The following is a 25,538-nucleotide window of genomic DNA, read 5'->3' as shown; positions in this document are numbered from 1 at the left end:
CTGAAAGTTTGAACATGGTGTTTACAGCTGGCTTCTTGCACAATGCAAGACTATTGTAATGGATAGTAGGGTGGAGTTTACTGTTCATTGACTATAAGATGTTGAAGGCGATGAGTATGATGACAAGGCAAACACAACATACAGAGTAAGAAAGAACTAGTGTGAGAATTAGAACAGACCACACACCAAAAAGAAATGTGGAACATCAACGTTTTTTTGCAGGCAGATTCTGAGGAGATCTTAACTGTGCCTACAGCTGTCCAACAGAGACTTCAACGAATTGGTCAGAAGACAATGATCCCTTCTTCTCAAAACCACAGACTGGAACTCTGGTGGCTGTAAAGGCAACCACCATGGGCAATATAACAGACCATGTTATCAAGAATTAGGCTGCTCCTCATTAAAGCTTTCAGGATGTGATAGAGAGCATGGATCTGTGGAGACAGATCCTGTCCAGGGATTTGGTGATGCATGCAACATACCATGTTGCAGTTCCTGTTTCTCAAGACGTCAAAATATTCTAGGTATTCTGCCATCAGTACCATGTAGGATGCATAACCAACATTGACTTCATCTCTAGAGCTAATTGTTGTGTGAGGAGAGCCATCATATACTGATCAGTTTTACACTGTAGAAAATCAAATCTCCATATATAAAGCTTATTCTCAAAATTCCACTGAGAATAGAACAAATGATAAATACATCCATAGGAAGCGCACCAAGAAGAAAGACTCATCTGTACAGGTACTTTCCAGGTATTGAAACTGAATGTGCTTTGTAGTGCAATGATTTTCTTTGGATATTGGGGGTAATAAAGATAATGGTGCACTTATGTTTTTTATTTCAATCAATTAGCATGATTAGTTGTGTTGGGTCAAAGGTCTGAGATAATATAGTTTTCAAGCATTGGCACTCAACTGAAGGATTAATCCTTTATTTGAGGCGGAGAAGGCAAAGATAATGAAGGTGAAAAGTGTTAAAGTGAAGAGGATATATACTTGATCAGTTGTGGTCTGAAAACTTTTGTAAGAGTCCTTGAAATAATTGGTGATTGGCCTAAAGCTTTTCAATTCTGGTATTAGTAGAGAGCTTTTGTTTAATGGCCAATATGTTAGTGCTGGAACATTTTTTCCATGGATGTTCGGAGTCTGGTGGTAGGTTTCACGGCTTCTTTATTCACAGCTTTCAGTTGTTAGACTTTAGACAAGAAGAGACAAATCCACCAAGACAAACTAAAAATCAACACACTTCACTACTGTACAAGCTTAATTTATCATACAATAATTTAATTATCTTTCACTGTCCTTCTTTTCATTTGTTTAAAACCAGTCACCCGGGTTGTGTCACTTCCTTATTGATCCTGATCCCGGGAGGCCAGTTGGCATTTCTCCTAATAAGGGGTTGTTATTCACAGATCTGCCTTCGTTAGTGTCAGTTATAATTGGTTCAGGCTAGTGGCTGGACCTGAGTTACCTGAGTTCACAAACTGTTCTTTGTCTCTGGGTTGAAGTTACTTCAGGTCACAGACTGTTCTTTCCAAAAAGTCAGCAGTTTCTAACACTCACTCCTGCAATTCTCTGCAAACCCCTGGAGAGCCTCATATTTTTCAAAGTCAGAGGCATCTCTATTACTTTTTTGGATGGAAAATCTGTGCAGGGCACAGAAGGCAACACCAATATGTCATATTGTAGAATCCCTCTAGATAAATCATGGCAGTTCGTTTCTTCTTATTGGATTCAAATGTGGCTTTGATGATCATTTTGATAGAAGCATCATTTTAGGATGCATTGCATTGTTGTTTGCAGAACTTAAAAAAAGGTAGTAATCCATGAGATGAAGCGGGCCTTGTGATCCAAAAACCAAGCTGACACATTATTCTTCCTTGAGAAGCTGTGCAAAGGCAGCATTTAGAAGGATGACTACATTGTGGAGACAAGGAACTGCAGATGCTGGTTTACCAAAGGAAAGATGCAAAAGGCTGAAGTAACGCAGCGGGTCAGCCAGCAAACCTGGAGAACATGGATAGGTGACGTTTCTGGTTGGGAGGAAGGGTCCCAACTGAAAATCACCTATCCATGTTTCTCCAGGGATGCTGCCTGACCTGCTGTGATACTCCAGTCTTTTGTGTTTTTCCAGAATATACTGTGGGAAGTCGGAACTCTTCGTATTTCAAAGAAAGTCAGGATGCGGTTTAAGGGTATCAAGAGTTCAGAGTTCTGCAAGTCTATAGTTCCAATTAATTCCAATTTCCATCAATTCTAGTTTGAAAATTACCTTTTCAACTGATGGCCATAAGCTGTCTGGTTCCACTTGACCTTGTGGGAGGTCAAACCTTGGCAAACTCCTGAGCAAAATGTTCAACTAAAGTTCATTGCAATTGATGACAGACTCCTTCGAAATGCTTTCTGGAATGACACATCATAAAATACTTGAAGAGCTGTTACTGATTCAAATCTTCATTAGACTGTAGTTTTCTTCCATTGTTTCTTATTCAAGTTTTTCATGATTAAAATTGCTTTAATTATTTGCAAAAATATTATTTTCCATACCTTTTGATAGCTCCTCCAATATTTCCAAATTTAGCTTGTACAGAAGGCGCAATCGTGTTCTATAAAAATGGCGATCTTCAGAATGCTATAGTTTGTTAGCTATTTTAGAATCAAATATGATAATTTTAATAATCCCATTACATTTGCATAATTCTGTTTTATACAGCATCAACGTTCTGGTTAAAATAATTTTGCTGATGTCATAAAATATAAAAATAAAGCTAATGCACCAAAATGAATTACTTCAGTCAATAACTGGATTAAGCAGAATTGATTTTATTGAAGTTCATTAATTCAACTACTTTATGTGCAATAGGTTGAAAGGAAATTGTTTCCACAGCTAAATTATATACTTTCTTCAATCTCTGGACAAGACTTTATGTGGATAAATGTGAGGTTATCCACTTTGGTGACAAGAATCGGAAGACAGATTATTATCAGAATGGTGTCAGGTTAGGAAACGAGGAAGTACAACGAGACCTGGGTGTCCTAGTCCATTGATCAGTGAAAGTAAGCATGCAGGTACAACAGGCAGTGAAGAAAGCTAATAGCATGTTGGCCTTCATATCGAGAGCAGTTGAGTATGGAGAGGGGCGTGGCTGCGTGCTGCGGCTCACCGGCAGTCTCTCTGTCTTTTTTTTGTTGTTTTGTCTATTGTCATCGTTTAAATGTACGTTTTGATTTATTTTTAACTCTGTTATGTGGGGGGTGGTGGGGGGGGGGGGGGGTGGGGGTGGGGGAAACCTTTTTTTCCAATCTCCTCCTCAACGGAGATGCGACCTTTATCGTGTCGTATCTCCATTCGCGCTACGGCCTAACACCGTGGAGTCGGCGGCCTCCAGCTGGGATCGACCTTGAAGACTCCGGTTGCAGGGCCTGGACTTACCATCTCGGAGGCTTCGGCCGTGGGCCCTGCAGACCACAACATCTGGAGTTCGCAGGTCCCTGGCTGGCGACCGGCTTTCGGGAGCTCCAGCCGTAGCAGCTTCGACCGCCCCGGAGCGCGAGGTTTGATCGACCCGCTCGCAGGCCCTTCATCGCCCTGCGTGGCCTGGCCGTGGCACCTTCCATCGCCCGGTGGGGGCTCAGGACCTTCATCGGCCTGCTCGGCTCGGCCCTGGGACTTTCCAACGCCCGGTGGGGGCTTCAAAAGTCGCGAGCCTCGATCGCCTCGTGGCACTACGGGAGAAGACCGAGGAGGAGATAAGACTTTTCTTTGCCTTCCATCACAGTGAGGGTGTGCCTGGAGCAATCACTGCGATGGCTGTTTGTGTTAAAATTGTAATTGTGTGTCTTGTGTTCTTTATTGTCTACTGCCGGACCCTGACGTGAGAGGACGCTGGCGCTATTTGTTCGCCGCTTCTCCGTCAGGACAGTTCGTCTGTTTGTTTTTATGTCATGACTGTTTTGTAAAGCGTCTTTGAGCACTTGGAAACGCGCTATATAAAATAAATGTTTATTATTATTATTATTATGGGAGCAAAGAGGTCCTCTACAGTTGTACAGGGCCCTGGTAAGACCACACCTGGAGCATTGTGTGCAGTTTTTGTCTCCTAATTTGAAGAAGGACATTCTTGCTATTGAGGGAGTGCAGCGCTAGTTCACCAGGTTAATTCCCAGGATGGCGGGACTGTCATATGATGAAAGAATGGAGCGATGGGGCTTATATTCACTGGAATTTAGAAGCATGAGAGGAGATCTTATAGAAACATATAAAATTATTAAGGGTTGGACACGCAAGATGCAGAAAACATGTTCTCGATGTTGGCAGAGTCCAGAACCAAGGGCCACAGTTTAAGAATAAGGGGTAGGCCATTTAGAACTGAGATGAGGAAAAACACTTTCACCCAGAGAGTTGTGAATTTGTGGAATTCTCTGCTTCAGAAGGCAGTGGAGGTCGATTCACTGAATGCATTCAAAAGAGAGTTATAGAAAGCTCAGGGCTAGCGGAATCAAGGGGTATGGGGAGAAGGTAGGAACGGGGTATTGATTGGGGATGATCAGCCATGATCACATTGAATGGCGGTGCTGGCTCGAAGGACCGAATGGTCTACTCCTACACCTATTGTCTGGGTATCTATGTATGTCTCCTATGATTGTGAAACATTTCTTAATGGATAGAATTTCTCTGATTTCCAACTACAGTACTCCTTTACCATTTCCCAGACCCCAGCCATACTTCTGGTCTGGTGATCATGAAGAAAAGGCTACTCATCAGCTTTGACAATGAGTCAGAACCATAATGGCAACATGACCTTTACGCAGCAGACTCAGAGCCCTTGAAAAATATGAGGCAAGCAAGCCACCCATTAAACAAAAGCTCTCTGTTACCGGAGGTGGAGGTGAGGGGAGATGTTGTCTGCTAATGACAGTGTGTGGTCGAAACCTCTGTATAAACTCCTCTGCTCCAGTGCTCCCCATGTGAAACCTGAACGCTGGACACCTGGACTTAACACAGTCTTTGTTCCTAGCATTCCTGCAGTGCAAGTAGCAGAAACAGTGGAGCCAGGGTTTCAGCAGCTATGTACCCACATAAGACATAAGTGAAGGTCATTTGAGCTGTGGAATTATAGTCATAAGTACAAACAGCACAGAATCAGGACCTGACTAAGATGCCCCATCTAAGCTAGTCCCATTTGCCTGCATTTGGCCCATATCTCCTTATACCTCACCTATCCACGTACACTTTCAAGTGTCTTTTAAATGCTGTTTAAAACCCTCCTCAACTACTTCCTCGAGCAGCTGATTTCATATACCCACTGCCCTCTTATAGTTTACCTCTTACAGCAGTCACCATTCTTCAGATATATCCATGATTAAAGCACATTGGGATACTTCAAGGTCATAAAGTGACCTTAGATCGGGGAGCCCATAAGCACAGGCCATCATCTGCAGTTTAATGGTGAAAAAAACCTTTCCTTTATTAGTTTAGGTATTTGAAATTCCGAACTGTGAACATAGCAGCTTTTGAATGTTGATACAGAACGCATTTCATGTTGACCACCATGTTATTTGCTTTATCGTATATTTTGTTTATAAGACTAAAGCAAAAACCCGAGTATAATCCACGCATCATTGTTTAATTTTATAATTCTAATTCTAATTAGATAATTTGCTTTTTAGCATAATGACACCCAAGAAGACTGGAAAATTCAAGCTGTTCTGGAAGGGAAAGGCTTCTTTGGCCCATCGATGCTTAATATTCGAGCTTGTGAAACGGCAATGTACCCATTAATGTTCAAACCAGATTTTGAATGCGTGACTATGGTAAGATTTCTAACTGTTTTTAAATATTTGCATGGTTGAATTCCTCAAAGGCTTTGTTGTGCAGGCAAATGTCTTCTCATGTAATGAAAGCAAAATAGCAACTGGAGAAAATGAGTCTGCACCAAAAAGCCTTGCTAGCAGGTGATAATACTGTATGTACTTGCATCAGGATATACAGAGTTCATTGATGGAGGTTTCTGTTTCATGTAATTCCATATTAAGGGTTCTGGGATACTTGACAAAGATGATTTTAATTTCAAAAATGATTAATGCACTGCTGTAGGAAGAGATGAACGTTCAATATTGATCTTTTAGGTTTCGCTCTGATAATCCACATGGCTGAATAGCTTAGTACTTTAGTGTGGTGTGTCCAGCTGCATCTCACATCAGACTGCACAGGGTAGTTGAATCTGCGGTTGCAATTATTGTGCGCATTTCTGGTTGCCACACTCTCGTAAGGATGTGGTTGCACCGAAGAGAGTGCAGAGGGGATTCGCCATTGTGCTTCCTGGATTAGAGGACTTGAATAATGAGCAAAGAATACAGGCTTGAATAATGAGAGAAGAATACTTGTGTTCATTGTAGCTAAGGGATAACCTAATAGAGTTATATAAAATTATAAGAAGCATAAACCGAGGAGAAGGATATTGAATTATGTGAGGTAAGCGAAACAAGTAGAGTAGTGATGGAAATTATGAGGATTAAAGAAGAGGAGGTACGGACACTTTTGAAAAATATAAAAGTGGATAAGTCTCCAGGTCCTGATAGGATATTCCCTAGGACATTGAGGGAAGTTAGTGCAGAAATAGCAGGGGCTATGACGGAAATATTTCAAACGTCATTAGAAACGGGGATGGTGCCGGAAGATTGGCGCATTGCGCATGTTGTGCCTTTGTTTAAAAAAGGTTCTAAAAGTAAACCTAGCAATTATAGACCTGTTAGTTTGACGTCTGTGGTGGGAAAATTAATGGAAAAGATACTTAGGGACAATATATATAATTATTTGGATAAACAAGGCCTGATTAGAAACAGTCAACATGGATTTGTGCCTGGAAGGTCATGTTTGACTAATCTTCTTGAATTTTTTGAAGAGGTTACCAGGGAAATTGATAAGGGCAAGGCTGTGGATGTTGTCTATATGGACTTCAGTAAGGCATTTGACAAGGTTCCACATGGAAGGTTGATTAAGAAGGTTAAATCGTTGGGTATTAATAGTGAGGTTGCAAGATGGATTCAACAATGGCTGAATGGGAGATACCAGAGGGTAATGGTTGACAATTGCATGTCAGGTTGGAGGCCAGTGTCTAGTGGAGTACCCCAAGGATCTGTGTTAGGTCCACTGTTGTTTGTCATTTACATTAATGATCTGGATGATGGTGTGGCAAATTGGATTAGTAAATATGCAGATGATACTAAGATAGGTGGTGTAGTTAATAATGAAGTAGAGTTTCAAAGTCTACAGAGAGATTTGGGCCTTTTGGAAGGGTGGGCTGAAAGATGGCAGATGGAGTTTAATGCTGATAAGTGTGAGGTGCTGCATTTTGATAGGACAAATCAAAATAGGACGTACAGGGTAAATGGTAGGGAATTGAGGAATGCAGTGGAACAGAGGGATCTGGGAATAACTGTGCATTGTTCCCTGAAGGTGGAATCTCATGTGGATAGGGTGGTGAAGAAGGCGTTTGGTATGCTTGCCTTTATAAATCAGAGCATCGAATATAGAAGTTGAGATGTAATGTTAAAATTGTACAGGGCATTGGTGAGGCCGAATCTGGAGTATGGTGTGCAGTTCTGGTCGCTAAATTATAGGAAGGATGTCGACAAAATAGAGAGGGTACAGAGGAGATTTACTAGAATGTTGCACGGGCCAGCTTCTGCAGCTCCACCGGCACCACGGCGCTGGCGAGATATTACAAATGTAATTATTTCCATACCCCCTCCCACAGAATCAGTCAGACTCCCCACATCCCCCTCCCTGCAATGCACAGCAAGATCCCAGTTTATACTTAAATAACCCTTGCATTTGAACCACAACCCCAATCGGCTCCAAACCTCTCCTGCATTGGTCTAGCACTCTTCTTATCCCCCAGAATCAGCCAGACCCCCCACATCCCCCGCCCGTGCAATGCACAGAAAGATCGCACAGTTTATACTTAAATAACCCTTGCATTTGAACGACAACTCCAATTCACTTAAATAACCCTTGCATTTGAACCACAACCCCAATCGCCCCCAAACCTCTCCTGCATTGGTCTAGCACCCTTCTCATCTCCCAGAATCAGTCAGACCCCCCACATCCCCTTCCCCTGCAATGCACAGCAAGATCCCACTCAGATTATACTCAAATTACCCTTGCATCTGAACCACAACCCCATAGAAAGCTTGTGGTAAGGGATCATTTAGGGAAAAGTGACCGTAATTTCTCAGAATTTTGAGAGAGAGGAATTAAATTGGAAAATAATCTTGAACTTTAATGAAACCCATTATGTAGGTGTAAGGGTTGAATTGGGTAATGCAGGTTGGGAAATTAGAGGGAAAGGCTTGCTAATCGATAAATATTGGTAAACATTTAAAAATACATCTCACAATGCTCAATGCATATGAATTCCGTTGGGAAGTTAAAAATGCCCTTGGATAAAGATTAATTCAAAGACTTCAACAGCTATGAGGGAAGTAGCCTTTAACGTTCCTGAGGAAACAATACAAATTTATCTAACCTTTCCCTGTAGTGAACACCATCTAAATCAGGTAACATTCAGGTAAACCTTTTCTGTACTGTGTTCAGCTGACTTCTTCACTCAGAGTAGTCTACATCTGGCAAGAGCTGCTAAAGGAAGCTAGAGAAATGGACTCGTTGGGTTCACGTTTTGACAGAGAGACGATGGCCGCCAGCAGGACAAACATGGCCATTGTCCTGCTGCTGGATGCCGCAATGGCCTCCCGGGGGCGGGGGCGGGAGAGAGGGGAGGGGAAAGGAGAGAGGGAGCCACTCACCCCGGCCCCAGGCGACCATCGAGCGGCCAGTAGCAGGATAGCAGCATGCTCGTCCTGCCGGTGGCCATCTTCCTTTACCTTCTCTCTGCCGCCGCGCTGCACCACGGGAAGAAGGTCAGGTGCGGGGCACGCCGGGACGGGCGCTGGTCTTCCCAGCACTGCTGCGCAGGCGTGCTACCGCCAGGCCTGTAAACCCTCCCCTGTTGTGGTGCCGTATTAGATCAAAATGGCGATCTCAAAATGGCGATCTCATATATGACCGGTTGGGTTCCCATTGTGATGCCGAACACGGAAGTATTACTGCGCAGGCACGGCTGCCGGGCACGGCAAGAGGGAACGATTTATTAAAGTTTTAAAAGTGAATAACTTTTAAAATATAACAACAATTTGAATGAAACCTGCTACTGCACACTGCAGGCGAAAGGTGAGTAAGGTGGGCCTAAAATTATTGCGCTCCCGTGTACCATTTTGGCTGTATTTCGGGAACATACGTACATACAAGATGAGAGTTTTAGTGACATATACTAGACCAAGTGGACCCGTTGGGCCCATTCCCCGTAGAGGAGGGACAGGGAAGGGGAGAGGGTGTTACTGAGCGAGCCCTGGACCAAAAGCCTCTCCTGTATTAATGTAGCACCCTCAAGCCCCCCACTCAATCCCACTAACCCACTCCATCCCCCTTACCCACCCCCACTTGCTCCTCCCCTGCCCCCACCCCCACTTACCCCTCCCCCACTTGCCCCTCCCCTACCCCCACTCCCCCCAGCCCTGTCTCCACCCCCATTTCTCCCTCCCCACCCTATTCCCCCCTCCGCCTCCCCTCGCCCCCACCTCCCTCCCCTCCCCCCACCCCACTCTCCCTGCCCGTACCCCACTCTCCCCCCACCCCCAATCTTCCCTCCTCCCCACCCCCACTCTCCGCCTCCCCCACTCTTCCCTCCACCCCACACCACCCGGCCCTCCTCCACACCCCCACTCTCCCCCCCACCCCCATTCTCTCCTCCCCCCCAACACCACCCTGCCCTCCTCCCCACCCCCACTCTCCCCCCCACCCCCACTCTCTCCTGCCCCCGCCCCCTCCCCCCACTCTCTCCACCGTGCGTGCAGGGAGGAGGAGGGAGTGCCGGCCTGCGGCTGTGGCCCGGCGGAGCTGGGACTACTCAAGGCGGACAGCGCGGCGGCTGGGACCCGGCAGAGGTGGGAGGCGGTCAGCGCGGCAGGGACCCGGCGGAGCTCGGACTACTCGAGGCAGGTGGCGGCGACTGGGCCCGGCGGGAGCTGGGACTACACGAGGCGGGCAGCGCGGTGGCGGCCCGGCCGAGCTGGGACTAACTTGAGACAGGCAGCGGCGGCTGGGCCTGGCCGAGCTGGGACTACTCATGGCGGGCAGCACGTTGGCGGCCCGGCCGAGCTGGGACTACTAAAGACAGGCGGGGGCGGCGGCAGGGCCCGGCGGGAGCTGGGACTACATGAGGCGGGCAGCGCAGCGGCGGAAGGCACGCACAAGATGGCGAAACGTGAGGCGGAGGAGGAGGAGAGCGGCCGCCATTTTTCTGGAGTCGCAACGAGGCCGTTAGTGGAAGCGGCCACTGAAGGAGGAGGAGGAGAAGAAGCTGCCCGCTGGTGCTTGTGTTGCGGTGATTGTGCGGGGCACTGGGTCCGGGCGGGAGCGGGGACTCTAGGACGCCGTGGGTTGAAGGGACGGAAGGGAAGGATCAGTGGACCATCAGTCCAACCATCTCCTTCCTGCTCGGAGTGTCCCCTGGGTGTGGGCGAGGGGGGAGAGGGGAGAGAGGAGAGGGGAGAGAGGAGAGGGAGCCACTGACCCCGGCAGGCGCATGTTCCAATCAAAAGCGCTTGAGCGGTTGATGAAAAAACCCCACAATTTTAATATTATTGAGTGGTCAAACTTTAACTTGAAGAAAATCTGAGCATTTACCTCAGGAGTCATCGTTCAACAATGCACACGTTTAATGCCCACATTTTTGGTTGATCTCCCATCGTTCAGAAATACTTTGACATTTTCCTTCATCTTTCCTCGGCTAAGAGCCACATACAGTTGTCCATGCTGAAATACCGTTTTCTCGAGGTATATCAACACATTCTCCATGGATTGTCCTTGCGCCTTAGGGATCGTCATAGGAAAACTTGACTGAATCGGGAATTGACTCCACTTAAGGGGAATGTCTTCGCCTTCTGTCAAATTGAGCGTTATCCTAGGAATCATAACAATCTCATCTTTGAAGGCTCCAATGTTGATTTTTGCAATTATCAGATTATCGTGTAGCTGTTCCACAATCATCCTCGTTCCATTGCATAGCCTTGCGGGTTCCACGTTTCTCATTAAAGTGATTGGAGACCCTTTTTTCAACACCAATTAGTGTAGTGGTAATCCAGAGATCTCGACTGAATTGAGGAATTTTGTTGGGAAGTGAGTAGCATTAGTTCCCTCAGTCATACCATTGAAAGAAAGGTTGGTGATGCCATCCATCATTACCAAGCGGAAAGAAAAGGACGTATTGAAAACTATCATACGGCCTATCAGACTCTGGAATGATTTGCAGGCCTCCTCTTCTTTCTTTCAAGACAATGTGCCGTGGTCATACCTCAGGTTCATCATTGTTTGGTATAATGACGGTAACTTCATTGGCAATTTGTGGGTTAAATCGCCTTTCATGTTCAAAAGCTGGCCGACGATCTGGATCAATGACGATTGATGCCTCGGGTAAATCTCTCATTCTTTCCTTTGCCATTTCAAGTGTTTTGTCTTATCAAGTTTTCAAGCATCTCAACAATTTCCCTTTGAATACCAGCGTCTTACAGTATACCCATTCACAATTCAATGCTATCTTGGGGGTCCATAAAATAGATCTGCAAGAATTGATTTTGCTGGTCGAGGTCAGGCATCAACGGACTAAGGTACTGATGAATCTGGCCTTGAATGATCACTGATGGATTCCATCCAGGCCTTGGTGGCACCACTTCTTTGGCACCGAATGACGTCAGATGAAAGAGACAGTTGTTCTGTCTAATATTCTTTCTGAATTCGTTTGCTTGTGGGGTGTCACTTGTATACAATTTCATGAGTTCATCAGGTAGAGCCCGCAGAGGAACAATATTTACCTTACACTTAATGCAGGAAAAGTTGGCGGTTTCTCCAGAGAAAGGTACGGTCAACACTGAGGGCAAACCTTGGTCATCTCACCTACATCAGCAGAAAGATTTCTCCTTGCGAGTTGTGCATTTCATCTTCTTGTATCTCTGGCCCACTATTCAGCCAGTCTTTCAGTTCTTTCATCTCCTGTCTCTTCAGTTTTGCGCTGTTTCTCGGAGATCCTTGAGACGTTCAGTTCTTTCTTGTTGCGTCTCTTCATTCCTTCTATTTGCGTTTTTTCGGGCCTCTCCTGGGGCAGCCCTCCCCCAATTGACGATCCTGCAATCCTCTGCAACTGACGAAGCCCATTGCCAGGCCGGGAGTGTCCCCCGGGGCCGTGGGTGGGCGAGGGGGTTCAGGGAAGTGGAGAGGGAGCCACTCACCTCGGCCCCGTGCCGCCAGCGCTGCAGCCAGAGCTAGCCGTGGACCCAAAGGCTCTCCTACCATTGGTCTAGCACACTCCCCTCCCCCACACCCCCCCCCACTCACCCCCTACCCTTCCTCACTCCCCCCTTCCCCTCCCCTCCCCTTACCCCAATTCCCCCCTCCCCTTACCCCTATTCCCGCCACTCCCCCCCACCCCCACTCCCCCTCCCCACTCCCCCTCCCCTCCCCCCACTCTGCCTCCCCCTCCCCTCCCCCCACCACACCCCCCCAAACCCCACTCCCACTCTCCCCCTTCACCCCCACTCCCCACTTACCCCCACTCCCCCCTTCCCCCTCTCCCCCTCCACTACCCCCTCCCCCCCACTCCCCCCTCCCCCTCCACTACCCCCTCCCCCCCACCTCAACCTACCCCCCCACTCACCCAACCCATCCCCTCTCAACATCAACGGGCCCCAACTGCGGAGGCGCGGACCCATTGGGGATCCGGTGGCCATTTTACGTATCGGATCAACGGGAGTGTTCCCCAGGGCCGTGTCGGGCCCAGCAACCCTACCGATCTGTGCACCCGTTGGCGGGCGGGGTGCTCCCTGGGGCCGTGGGTCGGACGCGGTGTCGGGCGGTAAGTGTCCCCCAGGGCCATGCCGAGTGCAGCAACTCCTGTATTCTTGAGAGTTAGATAGAGGTCTAGGGGCTAGTGGAATCAAGGGATATGGGGAGAAGGCAGGCACGGGTTATTGATTGTGGACGATCAGCCATGATCACAATGCATGGCGGTGCTGGCTCAAAGGGCCGAATGGCCTCCTCCTGCACCTACTTTCTATGTTTCTATGTTTCTAACCCTACTGATCGGTAGACCCATTGGCGGCGAAAGCCACTTGCCTGTGTCCCATGTGTACAGCACTGATCGGGGGCGGGGAACGGCGGCGATGCCGAAATGTGACGATGGCCATCTTGTTGGATCCTCTGCTGCCGCCTCTGGCGCCGTGCTGCACCACGGGAGGAAGGTCATGCGCCAGTGTGGGGGGGAGCGCATTTGTTAAAGTCACCCCCCCCATTGGCCGTGACTCCCTGGGCCCCCCTCTCTCATTGGCCGTCACTTGGGCAGGTCCCATTGTGACGTCCCACGCTGAACATGGCAAGAAATCTTTTTTTTTAGGTAACTTTTAAACTTACAATCTCTCTAACTTTAAAATTATAAGACCAATTTGAATGAAACGGATGAAAGGGTACCCAGGACAAAGGTGAGAAAGGTGGTCCTAAAATTGTTGCGCTATCGTGTGACAGGGACACAAACATACGGTTACATCACAGACATCGGATAACATCCCTCAGACTGGATAACATCTCCCAGACCCTCAGAATAACAAACAAACAGAGTTTTAGTATAATGTAGATAGATAGATTGATTATGTAATCCGGTCAGAAAACTAACTTCTAACTTCCAATTCTTCTTGCACTTTATTATTCTTAACATACTTTTCATTTATTACAAAAGAGTGCACTCTTCAAGTTATTTAGGTTATGTATTTATATAGTAATATAAATGAAGTTACCTTCATCAGCTTTATTAATTTTGCTAGTTTATATATTTTTAAGGAAATAGCTCCCAACTGCATCTGAAATATATGGTTGCTAATGAAAATCAGAGTAACTGCTTAACCATGAAATAGGATTCTATTTTTTTAAACTAAATTTCTCCTCAAATTTTTCCTTTCTCAAAGGGTAAACTTGTCTTGACAAACCTAACGGATGGTACTGAGCGTATCTTCAACCTTAAAGCGATAGGCAACAGTCCAATGGCAATTGATCATATTGTGATAGACTGTCAAGTAAGACACACTACAAAGAAGGTCCTAACAGTTCCCAATTATACTCAAACCAAGTTAATCTGTAAGGTGAGAATTTTCTGACTTACATTATATATTATTTCCTTTGAGAAAAGAGGTTTAATTTTTAAATGGTCTGAATATGCCTCACACCTAATAAAAAAAAGGGGAATCAGTATTGTGTTTGTAAATATGTTTTACATGATGGCACAAAACATATGTGTGGTTGTTGAAGAAAATGTAAAAACAATATGTACAGAGCAGTCAGAAAATATTCAGACCCCTTCACCTTTTCCACATTTTGCTAAGTTACAGCCTTATTTTAAAATAGATTAGATTCTTTTTTTTAATTATCAATCTACACACATAATTTAAAAAAAGCAAAAACAGGTGTTTAGAAATTTTTGCAAAGTAATTAAAAAGAAATAACTGAAATATCACATTTACATAAGTATTCAGACCCTTTGCTATGACACTCAAAATTGAGCTTAGGTTCATCCTGTTTCCATTGATCATCCTTCAGATGTTTCTACAACTTGATTGTCCACCAGTGGTACATTAAATTGATTGGACATGATTTGAAAAGGTACATACCTGTCTATATAAGGTCCCACAGTTGACAGTGCATGTCAGAGCAAAAACCAAGCCATGAAGATGAAGGAATTGTCCGTAGACCTCTGAGACAGGATTGTGTCGAGACACAGATGTGGGGAAGGATATAAAACAATTTCTGCGGCATTGCAGGTCCCGAAGAGCACAGTGGCCTCCGTCATTCTTAAATGGAAGAACTTTGGAACCACCAGGACTCTTCATAGAGCTGGCCGCCCAGCCAAACTGAGCAATCGGGGAGAAGGGCCTTGGTCAGGGAGGTGATCAAGAACCCGATGGTCACTCTGACAGAGCTCCAGAGTTCCTCTGTGAAGATGGGAGAACCTTCCAGAAGGACAACTATATCTGCAGCACTCCACCAATCAGGCCTTTATGCTAGAGTGGCCAGATGGAAGCCATTCCTCAGTAAAAGGCACATGACAGCCCGCTTGGAGTTTGCCAAAAGGCACCTAAAGGACTCTCAGGCCATGAGAAACAAGATTCTCTGGTCTGATGAAACCAAGATTGAACTCTTTGGCCTGAATGCCAAGTGGCACCGCTCATCACCTGGCCAATACCATACTTAGGGTGAAGCATGGTGCTGGCAGCATCATGCTGTGGGGATGTTTTTCAGCGGCAGGAACTGGGAGACTAGGCAGGATCGAGGGAAAGATGAACGGAGCAAAGTACAGAGAGATCCTTGATGAAAACCTGCTCCAGAGCGTTCTGGACCTCAGACTGGGGCGGAGGTTCACCTTCTAACAAGACAACAACCCTAAGCACACAGCCAAGATAACGCAGGAGTGGCTTTGTGACAAGTCTGTGAATGTCCTTGAGTGGCCCAGACTTGAACCCGATCGAACATCTCTGGAGGGACCTGAAAATAGCTGTGCATCGATGCTCCCCATCCAACCTGACAGAGCTTGAGAGGATCTGCAGAGAAGAATGGGAGAAATTACCCAAATACAGGTGTGCAAAGCTTGTAGCGTCATACCCAAGAAGACTTGAGGCTGTAATCGCTGCCAAAGGTGCCTCAACAAAGTACGGAGTAATGGGTCTGAATACTTATGTAAATGTGATATTTCAGTTATTTCTTTTTAATTACTTTGCAAAAATTTCTAAATACCTGTTTTCACTTTTTTATTATGGGGTATTGTGTGTAGATTGATGATAAAAAAATGAATTTAATCCATTTTTAAATAAGGCTGTAATGTAACAAAATATGGAAAAAGTGAAGGGGTCTGAATACTTTCTGAATGCACTGTATGCATATCAGACACCCATGTCTCTTGGTGTTCCATTATAATCCTGGCACTATTGTACTAGAATAAGAACTAATACAGTGCCCTCCATAATGTTTGGGACAAAGACCCATCATTTATTTATTTGCCTCTGTCCTCCACAATTTGAGATTTGTAATAGAAAAAAATCACATGTGGTTAAAGTGCACTCTGTCAGATTTTAATAAAGGCCATTTTTATACATTTTGGTTTCACCATATAGAAATTACCGCAGTGTTAATACATATTCCCCCCATTTCAGGGCACCATAATGTTTGGGACACACCAATATCAAGTAAATGAAAGTAGTCATGTTTAGTATTTTGTTGCATATCCTTTGCATGCAATAACTGCTTGAAGTCTGCGATTCATGGACATCACCAGTTGCTGGGTGTCTTCTCTGGTGATGCTCTGCCAGGCCTGTATTGCAGCCATCTTTAGCTCATACTTGTTTTGGGGGCTAGTCCCCTTCAGTTTTCTCTTCAGCATATAAAAGGCATGCTCAATTGGGTTCAGATTGGGTGAATGACTTGGCCACTCAAGAATTGACCGTTATTTATCTTTGAAAAACTCCTTTGTTGCTTTCGCAGTATGTTTGGGATCATTGTCTTGCTGTGGAATGAACAGCCGGCCAATGGATTTTGTTTGAACTTGAGCAGACAGGATGTGTCTATACACTTCAGAATTCATTATGCTACTACCATCAGCAGTTGTATCATCAATGAAGATAAGTGAGCCAGTACCTTCAGCAGCCATACATGCCCAGGCCATAACACCCCCACCACCGTGTTTCACAGATGAGGCGTTATGCTTTGGATCTTGGGCAGTTCCTTCTCTCCTCCATACTTTGCTCTTGCCGTCACTCTGATATAAGTTAATCTTCATCTCATCTGTCCACAAGTCCTTTTTCCAGAACTGTGGTTGCTCTTTTAAGTACTTCTTGGCAAACTGTAACCTGGCCATCCTATTTTTGTGGCTAACCAGTGGTTTGCTTCTTGCAGTGTAGCCTCTATATTTCTGTTCATAGAACTATAGAAAATAGGTGCAGGAGGAGGCCATTTGGACCTTCGAGCCAGCATTCATTGTGATCATGGCTGATCATCCACAATCAGTAACCCATGCCTGCCTTCTCCCCGTATCCCTTGATTCCGAAGTCTTCTGTGGACAGTGGTCATTGACAAATCCACACCTGACTCCTGAAGAGTGTTTCTGATCTGTCGGACAGGTTTTTGGGGATTTTTCTTTATTATAGAGAGAATTCTTCTGTCATCAGCTTTGGAGGTCTTCCTTGGCCTGCCAGTCCCTTTGCGATTAGTGAGCTCACCAGTGCTCTCTTTCTTCTTAATGATGTTCCAAATAGTTGATTTTGGTTGGCTGATGTCTCTAACAGTTTTATTCTTGTTTCTCGGTCTCATAATGGCTTCTTTGACTTTCATTGGCACAACTTTGGTCCTCATGTTGATAAACAGCAATAAAAGTTTCCAAAGGTGATGGAAAGACTGAAGGGAAGACTAGGTGCTGAGAGCTCTCTTATACCTGCATTAAGGAGGCAATTAAACACACCTGAAGTTACAAACACCTGTGAAGCCATGTGTCCCAAACATTATGGTGCTCTAAAATGGGGGACCATGCATAAACACAGCTGTAATTTCTACAATGTGAAACCAAAATGTATAAAAATTGCCTTTATTAAAATCTGACAATGTGCACTTTAACCACATGTGATTTTTTTCTATTACAAATCTTATATTGTGGAATACAGAGGCAAATTAATAAATTTTTAATAAATTATTAATAAATTAATAATGTTTTTGTCCCAAACATTATGGAGGGCGCTGTATATATATATATTGATATGCTTTCAGCTGCTAGCTTATGAGACAACCTAAATAGTAATAGATTAGTAAATAGTGTTGACTTAAATTTCTCTGCTGCATCTGCTTCCACGATAAGGATTTCCAGTTTAGAACATCTTAGATGTCCTTGTTCTGTAATAAACGTCGTTTACCCCCTGCTCTCCTAGATGAATCCCTCACATGTGTCTCCTCTGTCCTGTAGTCCTGTGCTTGATCCATCTTCCTCCCAGACAGAACACAGATAGAGTTCCCTTGGTCCTCACCTTTCACCTCACCAGCCAACACATCATCCTCCGACATTTCTGTCACCTCCAACGTGATTCCACCATCAGTCTCGTCTTCCCATCCCCACTACTTTACGCCTTCTGCAGAGACCGCTCCTTCCACAACTCATTGGAATACTCATCCCTTCCCACCCTAACCACCTTCTCCAGAGATACTTTCCCCTGCAACTGCAAGGGATGGAACAGCCGTTCTTACACCTCCTCCCTCTCCTGCATCCTGGGTCTCCAGCAATCAGTGCGACAGCGGTTCACGTCCACCTGCTTTAACCTCATCTACTGCATCCAGTGTCCCCAATGTGGTTCTCCTGTACATTGGTGAGACCAAGCATAGACTCAGCAACCATTTTGCCAATTTTGCACCTGGTCCACCCAGAATCTCCCGGTTGCTAATCATTTTAATTCCTCTTCACATTCCCATACTGAGCTGTCCTCCATCGTTAGAGTTAGGCCACATGCAAATGGAGGAACAAAGCCTCATTATCAGCTTGGGTAACTTACAGAACCCAATGGTGTGAACATTGAATTTTCCAATTTTAGGTAACTACAAAACCTCCCCCCTTTCCTTGCTTCCCCCTAACCCCCCCTCCTTTCCTCCCTCTCCCCTGTGACCCACCTGGACTCGCACCTTTTTCTCCCACCTTCCTCCCTTTCCACCTATGTTCCTTCCTCTAGCTTCACAATTCGCAACTCTTCAATCCTTTTGTCACACACCTTCTGTTTTTTCATCTCAGGCCTTTGTCCAGGATATGCCTATCAACCCCCTGCCCTTCACCTGTATCAATCTTCCAGGTGTTGTCCTTTCTCTCCTCTCTTGCAGCTTTCTTACCCCCTCCCCCACACCTCTACAATCAGTTTGATGAAAGATCCCGACCCAAAATGGCACCTATTCATGCTCACCAAAGATGCTGCCCGACCTGCTGAGTTGCTCCAGCATTTTTGCCCTTGTGCAATATGTAAAGATTATTTTGATTCAATCTTTTTTTGGTAAAACACCACATTTAAAATGCAAATAAAGTTTTATTACCTTCATAAAACCTCACTTGTCCAGATAATGTCATACACTCTAAGCAGTTTTACAGGAGGTTAGGCCAAAGATTTTCTGTTATAATAGTTCTTAAATTATTTTGTTAGATTATGTATTATAACTGCATATTGGGGATAGACAATTTTAATTTCATTTAATTGATCACTGACCATTTAATTGCTCAAATTGGCTTCTGACGAGATGTGTCAGAAACATGCAGATTGCAGGAACTCTGAAATGAACTGCAGAGTTTTGTCTTGTTAATGCCCCAGTGATAAAAATGTAATGTATATCAGTGTTTTACAAAATTGATTTTATACTATGTAATGTACACATAAATGTCAATGGCATACATAAACATCTAATTGGTTGCATCTTTTCAGTAATCTAAATATTAATCTATTGAGACAAATACTTGACAATTAATTGCAGTCAAATTGCTGTAATATTAAACTATTTTATTCCCAAATTGTCAATAATTGGTAAATTTATATTACTTTCACGAATGAACTTGACTTGTTTTTTAAGAATGGACACAAATATGATTCCAGGTTGTTTCAGACTTACCAATAGTGAGTGGAGTACCACATGTTACCTTAAAACCTGGACAAAGTGTTCCCTATGAGATTAACATTTTACCATGGAAGCAAGGGAACTTTACAGGTATGTCAGACATTCAATTATAATTTTCCCAAGCTCCACCAGTCGATCTGCCGCTTTTCCCAATTACATTCAATTATAATATCGCTTGAGAAACCTGTGAAATTTAAAGCCAAAAGTTTCACAAGAAATTGGAGAGTTTAAAGTGGGGATGGTTGAAAGGTAGAAAGCAAAAGTTGCTCGGATCTAGAATATGTTGTAATACAAATCCTTTTATTACGACTACTTTTAGTCTCCATTTATATGAAAGATTTGGACATCATACCTCTGGGGTTTGATTATGCGTGCATTTACGTAGCCAATTTCTATCTTTCTCTTGTTCCTTAATGTAACTTAATTGAATTTAACTATGAAGGTGTTTTTGTATCTCTATATTCAGCTTTTAGTATTTTGACTTGAAGGCTTTAGTTCTTGCATCGTCTTTGTGGCTGTCATCCTGCAACTACCAAAATATGGTGGGATTATCTTGTTGTTGTCTTGACTCCAATAGTCTCCATAGGACCCACACAAGACTGTGGGGAGGTGTGCCCGGTGCATGCTGTGCTCACTCTTATAAAATGAAACCAATTCTGGAAACTGCTATTACAAATGCTATTACATGTGGGGCAGCATGGTGGTGGAGTAGAGTTGCTGCTTTACAGCGCATGCAACGCCAGAGCCCCGGGTTCGACCCTGACTTCAGGTGCTGGTTGTATGGAGTTTGTACGTTCTCCCCGTGACCTTGTAGGTTTTCTCCAAGATCTACCATTTCCTCCCACACTCCAAAGACGTTCAGGTTTGTAGGTTAATTGGCTTGGTATAAGTGCAAATTGTCCCTAGTATGTGTAGGATAGTGTTAGTGTGCGGGGATCACAAATCGGTGCAGGCTCGGTGCCCTGAAGGGCCAGTTTCCGCGCCATAGCTCTAAACTAAACTAAACATTGATGTAGGCAGAGATTCTGTTGCAACCTTTCTGAAATTTGTTTTGTTGAGTGAAGATGAGTGTTGATTTGTTTTTAAAGTTTCTTTTAAAAAACTTTATAAAAATAATGTTAATCAGATTAAATGTCAGTGTCAAAATACTGGTCACCTGGTTATGCTAAGCAAACAGAATATCTAAGGAAAAACTTGAATTTGTTACCTGAATGAATTATAAACAAAAACTCTGTGAGATAATGCAAGCAAATTAACAGTGCAATAGATATAAACATAATTTGGGCCAAGAAATTACAAACAGAATTGGAGTAGATACAAAATGCTGTAGTAACTCAGCAGATCAGGCAGCATCTCTGGGGAGAAGGAATGGGTGACGTTTTGGATCGAGACCCTTCTTCAGACTGATGTCAGGGGAGGGGGTGGGACAAAGATAGGATGTAGTCAGAGACAGGAAGACTCATGGGAGAACTGGGAAGGGGAGGGGAAAGAGAGGGACAGAGGAACTATCTAAAGTTGGAGAAGTCGATGTTCATACCACTGGGCTGGTATGAACATTGACTTCTCCAACTTTAGATAGTTCCTCCGTCCCTCTCTTCCCCTCCCCCTTCCCAGTTCTCCCACTGTCTTCCTGTCTCCACCTATATCCTTCCTTTGTCCCGCCCCCCCCTGACATCAGTCTGAAGAAGGGTCTCGACCCAAAACGTCACCCATTCCTTCTCTCCTGAGATGCTGCCTGACCTGCTGAGTTACTCCAGCATTTTGTGAAATAAATACCTTCGTTTGGACCAGCATCTGCAGTTACTTTCTTACATTACTCTGCCACTAAGAAGGATATGGAGGAAGATGAGCATGAGCACAACGCATTATGAAAATATCTCTCCTAGTTACAAGACCTAAAACAAATCACCACTCTTCTAACAGCTCTGTAAAAGAATCTTCTCAACACCACTGCAATGGTCTATTTATCACCAACCTCTTCAGGGCAATTAGAGATTAGGAGTAATTGATGAATGCCCACATCAAAATTTAATTGATGAATGCCCACATCTCAGAAATTTAAAAAGCCATAATTCATGTTGGAACTAACTACAAAGGGGAAATTAAACATGTTTACAGTTGCAGAAAAGGGAGGGATAGAATGAAAAAGGGAATACAATGAAAGGGTGGCCAGGAGAGACTGAATGAAATAAGTCGTATGAATGGTATTTGGGAGAGAGTGATGGAGGTTTGTTAACTGTGGATGATCTTTCTGAAAAAGATGTAAATAGGAGATGAATAAAAACAGGAGAGAAAAAGAAGAAAATAAATTTGGGATCTTCGAGGGACGACACATGTGAAACACATCTGGAAATATTGGAAATCTAAAACATAAACAGAGAATGGTGGAAATACTCAACAAGTCAAGTTACATCTGTGGAAAGAGAAAATCTGAGGTCACATTTCAGATAGATGAGTTTTCATCTGAACTGGATACAAATGGAGGAGGCAATTGTTGTAAATATTTTTAATGTCATCGTTAAGTCTGAAGATGAAAGTTGAGAAGACATTTCTAAAGCTGAAAGTGACAGACAACTGGAACCTCCGGATCACCTCATGGACTGAATGGAGTTGTTCTCCAACGTGGTCACCCAGTCTGTATTTGGTTTTTACAATGTGCAAGATAGACATTGTGATTGATTACTATCACTGCCACCAGAAATCTGACACCAAACTCAAAAATTGACTCTAAGAAACAATACATAAGGGCCCTCTGTCATGTTGTAATTATACAAAACATTGCTTAAACTACACTTATAGTATTGTATACAATTCTTGTCACTGCACTATTTAAATTATATGGTAGCAGTAAAGTCAGAAGTCATTGCCTGGAATGGAGGGCCACAGTTACAAGCAGAGATTGGATAAGCTAGGTTTATTCTCGCTGGAATACAGGAGTCGAAGAGATGACATTGTGGAGTTTTATAAAATGACTACACCAAGTTGGGTCCAAACCTCTCCTGCATTGGTGCAGCACCCTCTCCTCCCCACACCCCCCCCCCATGCCCTCCTCCCCATCCCCTTCACCCATAGCCTCCCATGCTCTCCCCTCCCTACCCTCCCCCCTCCCTACCCTCCCCCCTCCCTACCCTCCCCACTCCCTCCCCCCTTCCTCGCTCCCCCCTCAGCCCAACCCCGGACACATTGCCGGGCGGAGAGTGCCCCCGTTGCTGTGAGTGGCCAAGGGGGGACAGGGAAAAGCATTGACCTCGGCCCCATTTCTCCTGCGGGCCTCTCCTGCAGGCTGGGCGAGGAGCTGAAGCATCTCCTGATTGCATGGACCTGTTGCTGGGCGGGGAGTGTCTCCCGGGGCTGTGGGTGGGCGAGAGTGGACAGGGAGAAGGCACTGACCGCGGCCCCATTTCTACTGCGGGCCGGGCGTGGAGCCGAAGCGTCTCCTGCAGCTCGGCGGGGAGCGGCGCGAACGGCCATCTTGTGGACCCTCTGCTGCACGCTGCACCATGGGAGGAAGGTCAGGCACGGGGCACGCTGGGACGGGGCCGGTCCTCCCGCTGGTCCTCCGGGGGGGGGGGGGGGAGCGCATTTATTAAAGTTCATAACGTAAATTGTTTTTAAAAAGTAACAAAAGTGTGTTTATTCCATCCACAGGGGAATGGTGAGTAAGGTGGGCCTAAAATTGTTGCGCTATCGTGTACCGTTTTGGCTGTGTCAAGCCCCAAACTATATAATGCACAAACAGAGAGTTTTAATAACAGACAGACAGACAGACAGACAGACAGACAGACAGACAGACAGACAGACAGACAGACAGACAGACAGACAGACAGACAGACAGACAGACAGACGAGGGGAAAGGATCGGATAGATAATCAGAATCGTTTTCACTTGGCAGTGATGTCTAGAAGGAAAGGTCATAGAGTTAATGTGAGAGGGGAGAAATTTTAAAGGAGATCTGAGGAGTGAGTATTTCATACAGGCAGTGGTGAATGTCTGGAACGAACTGCTGGAGGATGTGATAGACAGATACAATTACACCTAATTACACCAGGCATTTAGACAGCTTGGCTAGGAAAGGAGTAGAGAGGTTCAGAACCTGCCTGGGAATATCTGAAGAAGGGTCTCGACCCGAAACGTCACCCATTCCTTCTCTCCAGAGATGCCGCCTGTCCCACTGAGTTACTCCAGCATTTTGTGTCTATGGGACACGTGTGGATGGGCATTACAGTCGGTATGGACAAGTGGGCCGAAAGGACGGTTTCTGTTTTATACGTCGCTATAATTCTATAATGCAAATAATGCAGCGTTTGACAGAGAATCTATTACCTCTTGGTTTCAGGTGTCATTTCATTTGTGGCGGGAGATGACACTCTACAGCAGGACCAGCTGCCAGACAGCAGTTGCTCAGTGGAAAAGGCAGATGGTGAACAGCCAGCAACGAATGTCACATCAATGGCAGCTGAAACAACTGGGGATATGAACTCTGGTTTGTACAATGTGTTCTTTCAGTAATTGCAAAATATCACTTGTTCTATTTTTTGACAAAATTATGCATGCTATATAATAGATATCCATTTGCAAGGAGCTGTGAATTCAAAGTTTGTTGGCAAACATGTGACTAGACTGTAATAGGCAGAGGCATATTGGATCTGGATCATTGAATCTGGAAAACGATTGGTCAAAGCTTGTTTTACATAGTTTTGCCAGAATGAAAATGAGTAAAATGAGGAATAGGTTGTGTTGCCTCAGACACAAATTATTTTTTTGATTATTGAACTCCTGACGAGGCATGTTTCTAAGGTCTTCAGGTTTCAAAAAAAGTTTTATGCAAGCTTGAATTGAAAATAATTACTGTTAATTAAGTGAGGCTGGATAACTTTTGATTTAGCATTAGAAAATAGTTTCCGGGTACATTCATTAAATTCATAATCTGGTGATGCGTATGTGTTGAATTCACTTTGAAAAGTAAGTTCTGTTGCTTTCAAGTTTGACCTCAGTGGGTGCAGATGACTCTGTAAAATTGAAAACTTTGCTTTATGGAATATTTCCTCCTCCTCCTCTTCTCATCAATTATGTTTGCTCAATTAGAATGCAACGTCTTTGAACAAGCCTGCAGCACAATTAAAATAAATGGTAAATGTGAAGCAACTTTTTGCAATATAAAGCTGAGCTTGTTAGAAAAATATTTCCAAATTCTGCAAGTGGGGAATATGGAGAAATGTGCGCCTTTCTATTTGCTGGATATTCCTGAAATATGGAGGGCAATGAATTAACCATAACTGTTAATTGATATTCGCTCAGAGTCTTTTGATAAACATGTTACAATTTTAGACAGTGCCAAAAGTCATCGAAAACTTTACAATCCTGGTTTCTACATTTCCATATTAACCGTTGATCCTCATTAAAATAGAAGACCTGTCAAGTCTATAAGCCCACAGAGCAATCCCATTCCCTTACTAATTTTCCCCACATTTTTAGACCATTTCTCGAGTACTTGCAACAGTTCTGAACACTCTGAGGCAAAGGGATATATTGACTTTGGTCGTTCAGGAATGCAAGAAAACACTTGCTCATGCCAGGAGTGGAAGAAGTGAAGAAAGTGAAGTCTTTTCATCTCTGGGCTTTATCCAATCATCTGCCTATCCAAAACCCCTCACCTGTATCCACCTATCACTTGCTAGGCATTGTCCTGCGCCTCCTCTCTTCCAGGTTTCTCCCCTTCCCCTCCCACAATCAGTCTGAAGAAGGGGCCCGACCCG

At 44.6% G+C, this 25,538-nt stretch overlaps 1 protein-coding gene across 1 annotated transcript in view; it reads left to right on the top strand.

Moving 5' to 3' along the window:
- Positions 1-25,538, top strand: part of LOC144598635 (cilia- and flagella-associated protein 47-like) — a 426,611-nt gene that overhangs the window by 223,121 nt on the left and 177,952 nt on the right. Inside the window, exons 48-51 of the mRNA XM_078408845.1 lie at positions 5,673-5,816; positions 14,073-14,246; positions 19,761-19,872; positions 24,119-24,265. Of these exons, the coding sequence (XP_078264971.1) occupies positions 5,673-5,816; positions 14,073-14,246; positions 19,761-19,872; positions 24,119-24,265 (577 nt within the window). The remainder of the gene's footprint in view (positions 1-5,672; positions 5,817-14,072; positions 14,247-19,760; positions 19,873-24,118; positions 24,266-25,538) is intronic.

The sequence above is a fragment of the Rhinoraja longicauda genome, chromosome 12, assembly GCF_053455715.1.
Source record: "Rhinoraja longicauda isolate Sanriku21f chromosome 12, sRhiLon1.1, whole genome shotgun sequence".
Taxonomy (NCBI): Eukaryota; Metazoa; Chordata; class Chondrichthyes; order Rajiformes; family Arhynchobatidae; genus Rhinoraja; species Rhinoraja longicauda.
This window is presented reverse-complemented; position numbering and strand designations above follow the sequence as displayed.